Genomic DNA, 13,533 nt, shown 5'->3' with positions numbered 1-13,533 from the left:
ACTGCGGCATCTACCTGTTCACGCCCGCCATCTTCCAGCACATCGGCGAGGTCTTCCAGCGGAACCAGCAGGAGCTAGTGCTGTGAGAGCCCCCCCCGCCCTGCGTCCCTCCCACCCCACTGCTCCCCGGGGCTGCAGCGGCACGCTCATCCTCCATTCTTTCTCTATCTTCTCTCCTCCTCTGCCATCACTCACTTGTTTCCTGGTCCTGCACCAGCTGTCCTTACCTTGGGTAAGTCCGTCCCTCTGTGTCTGCGCTGGCTGCTCTCTGTGCTGGGTCCTGCCTGGCGGTAACGCGTGCTTTCCTCCTGCTCCAGCCCTGCGAGGCTGTCCTCTGTGTGTCTCCTCCTGGCCAGCTTGAGACTCCCCCTCTCCCTCCCTCTCCTCCCACCCCATCCTCATGCAGCTCTGGACAAGGGGCCGAGGCTGTTCAGGGGGAAGCGTTCTGCTTCCCCTTCAGCTCTGTGCCAGCACCCTGCAAAAACCTGGCCGTGCAGTGAGGGCAGGGTCCAGAACACTTACTCCTACCTGGGCCAGGTGCAGCTCTTGCACCATCCACTTCTGGCCCAGAGCTTGTTTCAGCTGGAAGAGCGACTCCGTCCCTGCCTTCGGGGAGAAGTGCACGGCTAGGAAGGAGTCTAGGAAGAGCCCCATGATCAAGGAGCCCCTAGCTTTGGAGAGTCTGCGGGGGTCCCTGGCCGGGGTGGGTGGCTAACGGTCCTCTCGCTTGCAGAGAGGAGAACTCCAACGGCTGGCAGCGTGCAGAAGTGATCCGGCTGGAGCAGGACGTCTTCACAGCGCTGGCTGGGAGCGGCAAGCTCTACGTCTACAAAACCGATGGCTTCTGGAGCCAGATCAAATCGGCTGGGTACGGGCTGGGGCAGCAGGAGCACCGAGAGGGAGAGGAGGGTGCTCAGACACGGCCCCGTGGGTGGGGGTGGCAGGCGTTGAATTTGGACCCTCCTCTGCCCTGAGGGCACTACAGACACAATAACAGCCTTGCTTTTCGTCCCCCAGCTCTGCTATCTACGCCAGCCGCCTCTACCTCAACCAGTACAGCCAAACCCACCCGGAGAGGCTGGCCCAGAACAAACCTGGAGGCCCCATCATCCGAGGTATCCCTCTGACATCCCCCCAACGGCCCTAGGAGCTGCCCCATGCAGCCAGAGGAGGAAGGGGACCCACGGGGCAGCTCCTGCCCCGCTCACAGAGCCCAGTACTCCGGGAGCTGCCTCCCTGACACCCAGCCTTGTGTTGCAGGGAACGTGTACATCCACCCCACGGCCTCCATCGACAGCACGGCAGTGGTGAGTGCGGGGGGACCCTGCGGGGCTGGGGGCGCCGTTACCTGACCTCATCGTGTCCCTCTGCCCCTGCAGCTGGGCCCCAACGTCTCCATCGGGGAGGGGGTGACAGTGGGAGCCGGCGTGCGTGTGCGCGAGTCCATCGTCCTCCACGGGGCCTCGCTGCACGTAAGTAGGGCTTACCCTAGGGAGGGGGTGTCCTCCCCCAGCACCTTGCCGCTCCTCTCATCCATCACTGCTCCCTCCCGCACTCCAGGACCACACCTGCGTCCTCAACACCATCGTGGGCTGGGACAGCACCATCGGGCGCTGGGCCCGGGTTGAAGGAACGCCCAGCGACCCCAACCCCAACGATCCCTATGCCAAGATCGACAGCGAGACCCTCTTCAGGGACGGCCGCCTCACCCCTTCCATCACAATCCTGGGTGAGTCCCAGCGGCAGCCTGGGTTCTAAGGGATGGGGCAGGGTCCGCTCCCCTATTACTGCCCCCCTCGTGCTCTCCCCGCAGGCTGCAGTGTCACCATCCCTGCTGAGGTTGTTATTCTTAACTCCATCGTCCTTCCTCACAAGGAGCTGAGCCGCAGCTACAAGAACCAGATTATCCTCTGAGTTCGCTGCTTGCTGGGCTGGGGCGGCCTCTGTCGCCTCTGCCACCTCCTGGGGGTTCCCAGCACCCACGGGGGGCAGGTGAGGAGCCCTGCAAGTGCCTGATTCCTGCTCCAGACAGACATTAAAGCTGGTGAGCATCAGCCTCGCTTGCTGCTTCTCTTGGAGCCCAGGGATTTGGGTGAAACTTGGGGACAGCACGTGGCTCAGGCTCCAGGCCAGCTGCTGCGAGCCTGCCCAGGGAGCTCCTGCTGCCTGCAGTGTCTCAGGTCTTGAGCTTCGGGTGCTTCTGTACCAAAGGGCACTACCCACCAGGGCTTGGTACCCCATGCCAGGCTGTCCCCCAGCTGGCATCTCCAATTCTTGGGAAGGTTTTAGGATCATAGAATATCCCGAGTTGGAAGGGACCCCTAAGGATCATCGAGTCCAACGCCTAAGTAGGAGTCTTGACCTATCTAAGAGGCAAGGGAGCTTTGACCGTGCCTGTTCTGCCTCAGCACCCCACCCAGCACGAGCCTGTTGCGAGACTCCTGCTGTCAACAGCGTGATTGCAACAGCCTGAGCTGGGCTCCTGCCTCCCACGGGGCAAAGACGGCAGCACCGGGCTGTCCTGAGGCCACTGGGCAAGAGGGTTGGCTGGGAGAGACGAGCGCTTTCCCACCACCGCTGCTCCTGGGGGGAGCTGTGGAGTCACCCAGTAACACCTCCACCCCCCCAAGGCTCAGCGTGAGCCAGGAGAGCAGCCAGGAGAGCAGGCAGCCCAGCGCAGCGTGCTCCCGGCAGGCCGAGACCTGTGCAGGAGCAGTGCTGAGCGATGGCAGCAGCCCCCTGCCCTCCTGGGGGCCCACCGGGATGGAGGGGGGGCTCCCTGCGTGCCTGCCCTCCTCACCAGCTGTGGCCACAGGGCACTGGAACGATCATCTCGCTCCCGCAGAGACCTACCGCCTTGCTTGCTCTGGGGGTTGGAAAAGCCTGGTTTTGTTGAAGGCGGCACCGTGCTGATCCTGGCACGGGGCAGTGACAGCGCTGCCCCGCGGCCCCTTATCTCCCTGCCTTCCCCCCGTGCCGAAGCCCCAGCCTGCCAAGGGCCCATCACGCCTGGTGCTTCCCACCAGGCACCGCATTAGGGATTCTCCATCCATCCCGTACCAGCCCAGCTCGACGGATTTGCAGCAAATCCTCGCTCCCAGCCCTGCGCGTTCCCGTGCCAGCTCTGCTGTGGTCCTGGGCGGGGATTAGCTGTTCCCTGACTTTAAGCACATTAAAACTCCTTCAGTTTTGCCTCTGCCTTGGATGTGCTAATTTCCGTGCCCTCTGGTGAGCAACCCCTGCGCGGAGGGAAACTGGGCCGGAAGACTTGCTCGCTGTCAGGACTGTGCTTGAATTCTCTCTCCTCCAGATCCCACAGCTGCCCTGGGTTTTAGTACCGCTTCGGGGGCAGGTTTCAGCCCTGCTGCGGGGCAGACAAGCCCTCGCCCCATCCAGCTCCCCCCCCCGCACACCTCCGCTGTGCTCCAGCTCTGTGCCGGAGGGGAGGAAGGAGTTAACGGGGCCTCAGCGGAGGTGCCAGGAAGTCTGGAAGCGCTTAGGGTCGTCCTGCCCCAGCAGCTCTGATTACTTGAGGCCAACATCTGGGCTGACAGGGGCCCCTCGCCCTGCGGGGTGGGGAGGGGGGGGGGGCTGCAGCAGGACCCTGCCTGTCCGCCCCCTGCCCACCCAGTGCAGGGACGCAGGGGAGGGCTGCTCACCCGTGCCTGAAGGAAGCACGGCTCTTCTCCCTGAGCACACCCAGGCCCAATCCTGCCGGTGAGCCCCAGCGCCCTCCTGGCACAGGGAGGGATGGCCGCCAGTCACAGCCAGGCTGGTTTTGCTGCAAACGTTTAATACAAGCACTTCATACAAACATTTAACACCAACCAGCCCGTGAGCACAGTGCTGGGCCACCGTACCAAGCTCAGCACCACAGGCCCACGCTGCTCACTGCCACAGGCTTCCCTCCTCCTCCTCGTCCTCCTCCTCGCTGCCAGCTCCGTCCCCGGGGAGCACAGCTACACCGGGGAGGGGAAGAACCGCCCCACCTTCCCGGGGGCTGCCCCCTGCCTGGGGGGGAGAGGAGATGAGTCAGGGGCACAAGTCTTTTCCCCCCCCTTGGTTCCCCCCGCCCCTTCCAGCAGCACTCACGGGGGCCGTGGGGCCGTGCCCACGCAGCTCCGCAGGGCGCTGGGGAGGCAGCAGGTCCCAGGGGGGCTCAGCTGCCCCGCGTGGGGCTCCGGGGAGGCAACGGGGCGGCAGAGGGGCTCTGTGGGGCAGAAGGCAGATTTGGGGTTACGGTGTCACACCCCAGCCCCGCTGTGGGCACAGGGGTGGGGGGGTCCCGTGGGCTCACCGCGTTCACCCCCTGGGTCCGGGGCGCTGGCAGGCGTCGGCACCAGGTTCTCCTGCTCCGTCCCCACGAAGCCTCTCCAGAAGTCGGGCGGCAGCGCGAGGAGCCGAGCCACCACCTGGGCACGGAGGGATAGAGCCGGGGCTGCCGGCGGCACCCGGGGCACCGCTGGCACCCGGGGGTCCCCCCCCCCTCACCTTGCTCTGGCGCGGCGTGTCCTCCATGATGGCGAGCGGCGTGGGGTTGGCTGAGCTGTGCCCCACCAGCGTGGGGCCGAAGACGCGGGACAGGTTGAGGATGTCCATCTTGCAGTCAGGGCTGCGCGACACCCTGCGAGGGGCGGACAGGGGGAGCGTGCTGCCGGGCCCAGCGATCCCATCGCCATAGGGCGCAGGGAGGTGGGCGCAGAGCCCCCAGAGCCCCTCACCTGAGCAGGTGCAGCATGAGGAAGGCCAGCGTGTCCCTGTTGGCCGGGGGCAGCTTGCCGACCACGTGCCGCAGGGCCGTGCCGCAGGCGGTCTCATCGGGGATGTCTGCGGCGGCACCGGGGGTGTTAGAGGAGGATCGGCCCCAAACCCCACCCCGAGCCCCTGCTCGTCCCCCCGCTCACCAGCGGCCCGCAGGAAGGCCGGGTGCAGGCCGAAGGTGACCAGCGGCTCCTTGAGGCCCCGCAGGAAGTCCTTGAGCACCCCGCACACCACGTGGATGTCGGCCACGCTGCCCAGGGCGGGCGGCACGCTGCCGGCACGCAGCAGCCTCTGCTTCCACTCCCGCACCAGCGGCTCGGCGCCCGGCACCCGGTACAGCCCTGCCTGGGGGCGTGGAGGGGCTCAGCCCCGTGGGGAGCACGGCCTCACCGCCCCCACATTGTTACCACCCTGTCCCCTACCTCGGCCAAGCCGCGCGTCTCCACCTCGGTCACACACTGCACCACCAGCGCGGGCACCAGGGGAGGCGTCGGGGGCGCGAAGTCGGCCAGGACGCCCTGGGGAGGACGAGGAGAGGGGAGAGCAGCGCCAGAGCTATGCGACCCCGCTCCCCAGCCCCACATCATGCCCCGGCCCGTTGAGACCCCATGTCACCCTCACCTCGCGGGGCCAGGCGTGCTGGTGAGGTCGGGGCGCGCAGGGCCCGGGGCAGCGCGGGCGGCACTTGGCGTGCAGCAGCACCTGGCACCGGCGGCACTTGAGGGCGGCCTTCCCGAAACGGAGGCGGGAGCCGCAGGCACCGCACGGCTCGGGGCGGATGACCTGGTGGGGCAAAACCGGGTCAGCGCCCCCCTGCATCCCTCCTCCATGCCCCCCAAGCCAGCCTCTGCCGCCTCCATCCATCCCAGCTCCCCCCAGAGGCTCCCTTCTCCCCGGGGTCAGAGGTGGGGAGGAGCCGGGCACGCACCGTTTTGGAGGTGAACTGGTGCTGGGGTTGCAGGAGGCTCGGTGGAGGGGAGGCAAAGGGGACAGGCGCTGGCTGCCCCACAGAGCCGCCCTCGGTGTGGCTGTCCTGCCCTGGGGCACGGCTACCCAAATCCTCACTGGCACCCCACACCGTGGTCAGCTCTACAGAGAGAGGAGGCAGTGGAGGGGACCCCATAGGTGGGGGACCCCATAGGCAGGGGACACTGGGAGGCTTCCCCCATCCCGGGGAGCCCCTGCAGCCTCCCAGCACATCCACAGGACCCCAGTCCCACCATGGTGGGAGCAAGCATCCCCCAGCAGATCTCCTCCCTCCCCCATGATGGCAGCACCCCCAGGCTGGTCCCACACCCCCCGAACATCTCACCACCTGCCCATGCCCCCCTGTCCACGACCTGCACGCGTGGAGACACGGTGTCCCTGGCGAGAGCGGCGGGGTGGCACCAGCGTGGCGGGCGGGAGGCTGCTGGTGGGCTCCGGGACCTCAGCAGGAGGGGGCGCAGGGGGGACGCTCACCTGCTGATTTAGGGGGGCAGTGAGGATGTGCCCGGCTGCAGCCCCACGACGCTCCCCATGGGCTCCGCGGTCCCGCATGGCCAGGGGTGCTGTCACCCAGGAGAGGGGGACAGGGGCTGAGGGGACCGAGGTGCACCCCAAGCCCTCACAGCCCTGCAGGACCAAAGGATGCACCTCGTGTCCTGCTGGCACCGGGGCCCTGCACCCCCACCGCCCCCCCAGCCCTGCCCAGGGCGCTGGGGTCGCTACTCACGGTGCTCGGGGGTGCCACAGAGGAGCGGTGTCGCTTTGCCACCACCACGGGGCCGATCTGCGGGGCCAGGGACACACGCTGGGGACAGAGAGATGGATGGGGTGAAGGGTGGGCAGGGACCCCTGCCTGACTCTGGCCCTCAAGGCCCCTAACATCCACACACCAAGAGCCCAAAACGAGTGCTCCCAGCCCCACAGAAGGTGCCGGTCGCATCCTGCGCCCTTGCACCACCTGCCCCGCACCAGGTACCGTGGGGACCCAGCCCCCCTGTGCTGGGGCAGGGGCAGGCCAGGCCTGCAATGCAGAGGTGCGAGCGGAGCTGCGTGCAGGATGCCCGCACGTGGGGATGAATTATTGAGGAGCCCAGCTGGGCCGCGGCACAGGGTAATGGAGTTTCTATTGATCACGGGCGGTTTGCTGAGAGATGACGCTCCCAGCCCAGCGCCAATAAATTAACCCCCCTGCCAGCCTCCTGGCAGCCTCCTGCGCGGGGAGGGAGGGGTCCGGGTGCCTGCGTGCCCCAGCGTCCCCCTCCTACCTGCCTCTCCTGGGCTTTGCGCTTCAGGGCCCGCACCACCGTCATGTCGACGTCCTGGAAGGCAGAGGAGGTGCTGGGGGCCGGCCGGGCTGTGTGGGGCGAGCAGCACCCCGGTATTTGTGCTCTGCCATCCCCAGCCCAAACGGGACAGGGAGCGGGGTCGCTCCTTACCACATCGTCCTCGGTGCGGTCGTAGCTGATGTCCGAGTGGGACAGGAGAGACTGGCACGAGTCGTCCACCATGGATGACCTGTGGGAAGAGCTGGGGCTCAGCGCAGCTGGGGCACCCCCAGACCCCAGCCAGCACCTGGGGCACCTCCGCAGAGCCTGAGCGTGCCCCAAGCCCACCCAGCCCCAACAGAGGAGAGGGGCAGGGGACACAGGGCCACCAGCTTTGCTCACCTCCTGCCCGGTGCCAGGGCCGCCCCAAGGCGCCGGCCAGCCAGGGCGCTGAGGATGGAGCGCTGCTCCCCGTTTCCCCATGGCTCCTGCATCAGCGACTCGAAGACCAGCTGGAGTTTGCGCTCCTGCGAGCCGAAACGGGGCAGCGGTGAGGCCGGCACCCCCCCAGTACCCTATTTCAGGGGCTGCTGGCCCCGCTGACCTGCTTCTCCAGCTCAGCCTCCGCTCGGTGCCGCTTCTTCATCTCCACCTCCACCTGGTTGCGGGCGTGCTTGAGCTTCACCTCCAGCGCCGCCCGCTCGGCCTCGGCGCGGGCCAGCTGCTCGCGGGCTCGCCGCCCGTCCTGCTCCAGCCGGCAGCATTTCTGGCGCGTCGCCTCGAAGCACCGCGCGATGCGGATGTAGTCTGGGGGCAACACCGAGCGGCACGGTGACCGTCCCCAGGCCCCCCACCCCACGCGCTATGGGGTACCCACACCCAGGGGCTGCACGCTCCCACCTTCCTCCAGGCTGCCGCCCAGCTCCAGCAGCTGCAGCGCCCGCTCCAGCTGGGCCAGCAGCCGCCCGCAGCGCTGCCGCAGCATCCCCGCACCGAAGGACGGTACGGGAAGGGACGGGGCGCACCGGGGGGGTCCCCAGCCCCGCAGGCTCCAGGCTGCGGCCGCCGCGCTCCGCCGTGCGCCCCCGGGATGGCGCGGGCTGCAGGGGGCTCGGGGCCCCTCCCGGCCGGCCTATGTGGGCCGGGGGTCGGGGTGGAGCCCGGCCCGGCTCCGCCTCCCCCCGCCCCGACGGCTCCCGGAGCAGCGGAGCCGCGGGTGCCCCGGGCCCCCCGGCAGCGGGGAGCAGGGGGGGCGCGCCGGGTGCGGGCCGGGGGTGCCGGGCGCTGGGCGAGACGGGGGGTGGTGGAGAAAAGAGGCGTGGGGTGCCCCGGGGGGGCAGTGAGGGGGGCAGCCCCCCGTTTGCCAGGGTGGGTGCTGCTGGCGGTGTGGGTGCTGCGGGGGGAGCGGAGGCGATGCCCTTGGTGGGAGCGGAGGAGCGGGCGTCCTTGGCTGCCTCGTCGCGCCGGTGCGTGCTGGCACATGGCGCGTCCCCAGCCCGCTGTCCCCACGCATGCTAAGTGGCTGGTGGGGACGATGGGGTCACCCCGGCGCCCAGCACCCGATGAGCATTCCCAGCACCGTGCTCCCTCCCCGCTGCCTGGGCGGGGGGGTGTCTGGGCTCCCCCAGGAGCAGAAAAGCCCAGGGGACGTCAGGCTGCGGCTGGGCCTGCCGCCACCTCCGGCTGTGCTGGCCAGGGGGACCTGGAGCCCCCAAACTGCGGGGCTCCTGGCCAGGGCCGTGTCCTGCAGATGGAGCCACCTCCCTGCTGCAAAGCCCAGCTGCTGCCCTTCCAGGCCCTGAAGGGAAGCTGTGCCCCCCAGGACCCCTGCCAAGGGGGTCCCGCACGCCCTCCCTGGCACAGCCCCCAGGTGCCCCCCGGCCCTGAGCTCTCGCGGGGCTCCGGGTGGGTTCGTGGGGCCCCGCTGAATGGCAGCCGCCTCTCCTCAGCGCCTGTCCCAACCTGCTGCAAATACCGGGAATAGCAGCGGGGCTGGCGGCAGGGCTGGGCGTGCAGGGAGCCCTGCACACGCACGCACACATGCACACACACACGCTCTCAGATCCCCCGATGTGCACCCCCCAGCATCCTGGGACCCAGGAATTGAAAACTGAGGGACAGCGGGGACAGGGCAGGGAGCACCCCCACATCCCAGGGATGCGTCCCAGAGGCTCAAAGAGGCACTAGCTTGAGATAATCCTAGGCTGTAAAATCCAGGTGGTGAGCAGGGCTTAAAGCAGACCCCCCTCTCCAAGGGCTGACGCTCGTCAGGGTCACTTTGGGGCTGTGCAGTGCTGGGGACACCAGCCAGGACATCGCTGGACGGGGTGCTGCTGCCCTGGGACCCAGTGGGACAGAGCTGTCCCAGGGCAGCCCCCGGGATGGCCACCCTGTGCTGGGGAGGCGCACGGGGAGCAGAGGCTGTTTCTCCGAGAAGCTCCTTCCTCCCAAGGTTGAATATGAGTCAGGTTTTGGAGCGACTTTAATTACCGCTGGATCGATAGGCTTGGCACGGCCAAGCAAAATCCAATTGCAGCCCCAGGAGCCTTCCTGCTCAGCCCTCTGCTGCCTGCCTCCCCGACACCTGCCTCCCTGACACCTGCCTCCCCGCGCCCAGCCCCGGGTGGCACCCATCCCGTGCACCCCAGCACCCACCCATGCACCCCAGCACCCTTCTCACTCGGCCCTAGCAGGGGACACGGGGATATTTGTTCCCCTGGGGGGCTTTGCTGCGGCCACCACACGGGGCAGGGAGCTGGGAAGCCTCCATCCTCGCACACTGGGTTGCTGGGACCCCACGCACCGCCCAGCCCCTTCCCCACCTGCGTGCCCTGGCTCAACGCACAGGGCAGGGCTGTGCCCCTGGGGACGTCCAACCCCGGGCACAAGGGACACTGCGGGGAGCCCTTCACACGCCCATGGACAGACAGGGGGCACCCCCCCACCCCCTGCACCCGCCTGCCTGCTTCCCGGCTCGGCCAGGCGCTGCATAAATAGCTGTTTGTGTCTCCGCTCGGCCCCTGCGTGGGAAATAATATCGGCTGATGGAACATAATGCCCTGCTTCACATGTTCAATTTTATCATTTTCCGAGGCAGGCAATCTTCGTTTAAAGCTGAATGGGCTGGGGAATGTTAATGAAGCGCCGGCGCTGCTCTGCACCGCGCTTTATCTCTTCGAGAATAATTTGGGTGAGCTCGGAAATAGAGTTCCCAGTCCCAATTCAAGCGGCGGCAGCACCGCGTGCCGATAAAAGTGTAATTCCTGGCCAGCGCGTGGCCCTGAATACATGACAGCTTAACCCTTGGGGTCCCGCGGGGACGGTGCTGGGGAGCCAGAAACGCAGGCACCAGGAGATGGAAGCTCGGACCACAGAGCCTGCACCCATGGGTGCTCTGCCTGGTCCAGCTCCCTGCCCAGGGTGACCCCAATCCACGCCTCCAGGTGCCACGGACGGGTGCGCCCAGGCAGCCAAAGTCCCCCACACCCTGGGCCACCTCACCCTGAAGGTGCTGAGATGCCTTGGCCCAGCAGATGCCAGCCCAAGGGGGCACAGAGGCCCCTCTGGTGGGTGCTACGGACGGACCCTTCCTCCAGGAACGAGCGGGGTGGGCAGGTTTCCAGCACCGTTAATCAGGGCTGTGAGAGCCGGGATTAATGTGCTCTCCAAGGCTCTCCAGTCCCAGCTGTGATCCAGCCCTCTGCTCTCAGCCAGAGCCGCCTCCACGCGCTGAATTATCAGCCTGAGTAATTAAGTGGAGAGCTTTGTTTTAACGCAGACATCTGATGCCTTCACGCCGAGAAGCACAACAACTGTCGCGGGTGTTTATGCTCCGTGCAACACATCTGGCTCGCAGGGAGAGAGCCCATCGCCGCCGCTGCGCGAGGTTAGAGGGAAGGCAGCTGGGGACCGGGTGGCAGCGAGTGGAGGCCAGGCTTCACCCCGGGGCATCCCCCGCTGCCCCTGGCCATCCTGGTGCCTCCGGCAGGGTGCTGTGCTCCAGGGCTGCCCGCCAGGCAGGCGCCCGCCCCGCTCCTGCACGCGCAAGGCAGCCCGGCGTGCGGTGAGATGAGCGATAATTGCAGGCTCGGAGATAAAATGGAAATAGGACGAAATGAAACATGGGTTTATCGGAGGTAGGTGGTGCCTGGCTCACCTGATACCTGCTGCTGATAAGGGAGCCGGGATTTGGAAGAGGAGGAATGCAGATTGCAGCTGTCTGGGCCTGTGAGAAGCAGCCACCGTGCCACGCAGGAAATCGTTGCTGTGCGCAGATTAGGGGATTAGCACCGGCAGGAGGAGGTGGAAGGAGGCTGGTGCGGGGAGAAGCCAGGCTGCGGGGGGAGAGGAGACAGCAGGATGGGGAGACGCTGCTCCTGGCACTGCTGCGGATGCGCCTCGTTGCACAGCTTCCTCTGCAGCCCCAAAAACAAGGGGCACCGGGGGAAGCTGCTGATGCTCCAGGGGCACGGCCCCGGAGCCGCAGGGTGGCACTGGGCACGTGGAAGCGGTGGTCCCCAGTGGGCTGCGGTGGTGCTGGCCACCAGCCCCCTGCTCTGGGGCCGTCGGGGCTGGGTCCCCAGGTGGCAGAGCAGGAGCTGCGGCACGTGCAGCGGAGCAATGCTACCGCGACCCCCGTGTGCGCCAGGGCTGCCCCGTCCCCCTGCCTCCCAAGGGCGAGGGACGGCTGTCCCCGCCAACTGGAACTAATTCCGTGAGATACTACATCAAACGCTTTAATAAAAGCCAGATATATCACACCTCTTGTCTCCCCTCCATCAATTCATTTAGCAATTTTACCCAAAAAAGGCAATCAAGTTGGACTGGGCAGATTTATTCTTTGTGATCTCCGAGCACATCTTTATTGCTCCCCATTCCCCTGCCCTCGAGGTCCTCAGAAGCATTTTTCTCTTAATATTTGTTCTATTATTTCACTAGGGATGAAGCTCTGTTGATGGGCAGTAATTGCCTGGACCGCCCTGCCTCCCCGTGATGAAGATTGGTACCTTACTGCCTGCTGCCTCCCCCTCCCCTGCTCTCCTGTCCTTCCTCAGCAGCGTTATTGACTAGGAAAGTTCATTAGCAACCCCCCCTAATGACTGCGGCCACTCCAGCCCAGCCCACGGAGCTAACCTCTCCTGTGGTTTCCCTTGGCGGCCGGCTGCAGGAGATGCTGCAGGATGTTTTCTGCATCTCCGGAGCCACGTGGGTGCTGAGCCGCTTCTGAGTCCCCGCTGACGCCCTTGCTGATGGATGCTGGCCCTGCACGGGCTGTCACAGCCCCGTTTTGGGGGACTGTCCCCCCAGCTCTGACCCCTCCGTCCAGGATGTGCTGGCCGGCAGCGCAGGGGAGTTGCGGGCTGGCTGGTCCATGCTGGCGGGGAGTTTTTGGGGGGGTCCTGGCCGTGCAGGGTGCTGGAGCATCCCGCAGGCTGCCTGCCCCCGGTGCCCACAGCCTCGCGAGCCAAGCTGGCGCCGAGCCAGGCGTGATGCCGGGATTAGGCACTGCCTCCTACAAATGAGCTGTTAATTATCATAATCTGGTAATTGAGAAAAATCTAATTATGCAAAGCTAATGGATTTAGAGCTGTGCTGGGGAGCACAGGCCACAGGAACGCAGCTGGGCAGGACCAGCGTCGCAGGCCCGTGAACCCCAGCGCTCGCAGAGCTTTGTGCTCTGCTCCGGGACGCGGCTGGGTGCCAGGCCAGGGCTGAGCAGCCACGGGAGAGAGCCCAGACCCTGTGCTTCCCTCCAGCCCCCTTGGGCCTGGGCATCACCTCCTCCTGATGCCCATCCTGATGCCCTCCTCAACCTCTCCTTTCCCCATCGTCCCTTCCTGCAGCCTCCTGCACCCGGTGTGGGGAGCAGCCCCGTGACAGCTTTCCATCCCCCCTGCCCCACAGGCACAGCTCAGCCCTGCGCTCCCACTGCCAGCAAAGCCGTGCTGCTGGATCTGGCCAGGTGGATGCACGCGTGGCGAGCCTGATAGCGAAAGGCAATAGCTTTTATTAGACCAGCTGAGATGGTTCAGAAAAGCACGGCTCAGAAAGGGAGATAAGCTTTTGGGCATGAAGGCGCTTCTCTCTGTGCTCGCAAGCAGCTGTGTTTCAGCAGTTGTATCACTGGCCTAATCAAAGATATTACCTCTGCCTGCACGCCTCCGGGCTGAGGGATGTGGCCTCTGCACCGTGCCAGAGCTCCTGGCCTCGCGGTAGCCACCACACCGCAGTGACACAGCGGTGATGCCACCCCCGCAGCCTCCCCAGTGCCCTGCGCCGTGCTCCCCACTGCAGGCTTTGGGGACATCGTGGTTGAGCCCAAAGGTGCAGGAGATGTGCCGTGGGTGATACCACGCACCGCAGCTCCTCGGTGTCAGCCCAATGTCATGGCACTGTGCTCCTGCAGAGCTGGGGCTCCTGGGGACCCCACGTGCCCACGGCCACCTCCCCACGGTGACGCTGCCCCCATGCACGCCCACACACCTCTCCCAACCCCGGTGCAGCCCCGCCTGGGCACCTT

The 13,533-nt window shown here is 66.3% G+C and overlaps 2 protein-coding genes and 1 long non-coding RNA gene across 4 annotated transcripts in view; 1 reads left to right on the top strand and 2 right to left on the bottom strand.

Annotated features, from left to right (window-relative positions):
* Nucleotides 1-3,198, top strand: part of GMPPA (GDP-mannose pyrophosphorylase A) — a 5,097-nt gene extending 1,899 nt beyond the window's left edge. Inside the window, exons 6-12 of the mRNA XM_066999427.1 lie at nucleotides 1-82; nucleotides 734-868; nucleotides 1,018-1,115; nucleotides 1,261-1,307; nucleotides 1,380-1,472; nucleotides 1,561-1,729; nucleotides 1,814-3,198. The exon at nucleotides 1-82 is cut by the window's left edge and continues 49 nt beyond it. Coding sequence (XP_066855528.1) covers nucleotides 1-82; nucleotides 734-868; nucleotides 1,018-1,115; nucleotides 1,261-1,307; nucleotides 1,380-1,472; nucleotides 1,561-1,729; nucleotides 1,814-1,914 — 725 coding nt within the window. The 3' untranslated portion in view covers nucleotides 1,915-3,198. The remainder of the gene's footprint in view (nucleotides 83-733; nucleotides 869-1,017; nucleotides 1,116-1,260; nucleotides 1,308-1,379; nucleotides 1,473-1,560; nucleotides 1,730-1,813) is intronic.
* LOC136791097 (uncharacterized) lies at nucleotides 79-1,470 on the bottom strand. Its single transcript, XR_010832359.1, has 3 exons — nucleotides 1,349-1,470; nucleotides 529-606; nucleotides 79-319 (listed from the first exon to the last, which is right to left on the bottom strand). It is a non-coding gene; the product is annotated as an uncharacterized lncRNA (long non-coding RNA).
* A 575-nt stretch (nucleotides 3,199-3,773) lies between the features above and the next one.
* On the bottom strand, nucleotides 3,774-8,162 carry LOC106029814 (rac GTPase-activating protein 1-like). Of its 2 annotated transcripts, none has more exons than XM_048072334.2 (16): nucleotides 7,914-8,162; nucleotides 7,618-7,820; nucleotides 7,416-7,540; nucleotides 7,185-7,263; nucleotides 7,014-7,067; nucleotides 6,476-6,553; nucleotides 6,102-6,225; nucleotides 5,690-5,850; nucleotides 5,383-5,544; nucleotides 5,184-5,279; nucleotides 4,905-5,106; nucleotides 4,722-4,827; nucleotides 4,492-4,624; nucleotides 4,298-4,412; nucleotides 4,093-4,210; nucleotides 3,774-4,011 (listed from the first exon to the last, which is right to left on the bottom strand). In XM_048072334.2, exons 1-16 carry the CDS (start codon nucleotides 7,996-7,998, stop codon nucleotides 3,960-3,962), a joined length of 1,893 nt encoding a protein of 630 aa, XP_047928291.2. In that variant the 5' UTR covers nucleotides 7,999-8,162; the 3' UTR covers nucleotides 3,774-3,959. The 2 variants fall into 2 exon arrangements, with proteins under 2 accessions (XP_047928291.2, XP_047928292.2); XM_048072335.2 differs by having other exon boundaries at nucleotides 6,102-6,222; nucleotides 7,914-8,161.
* Between the last annotated feature and the right edge of the window lie 5,371 nt (nucleotides 8,163-13,533).

The sequence above is a fragment of the Anser cygnoides genome, chromosome 6 (assembly GCF_040182565.1).
Source record: "Anser cygnoides isolate HZ-2024a breed goose chromosome 6, Taihu_goose_T2T_genome, whole genome shotgun sequence".
Classification (NCBI taxonomy): Eukaryota; Metazoa; Chordata; class Aves; order Anseriformes; family Anatidae; genus Anser; species Anser cygnoides.
Note: the sequence above shows the minus strand (reverse complement) of the source record. Positions and strands in the feature narration are given on the sequence as shown.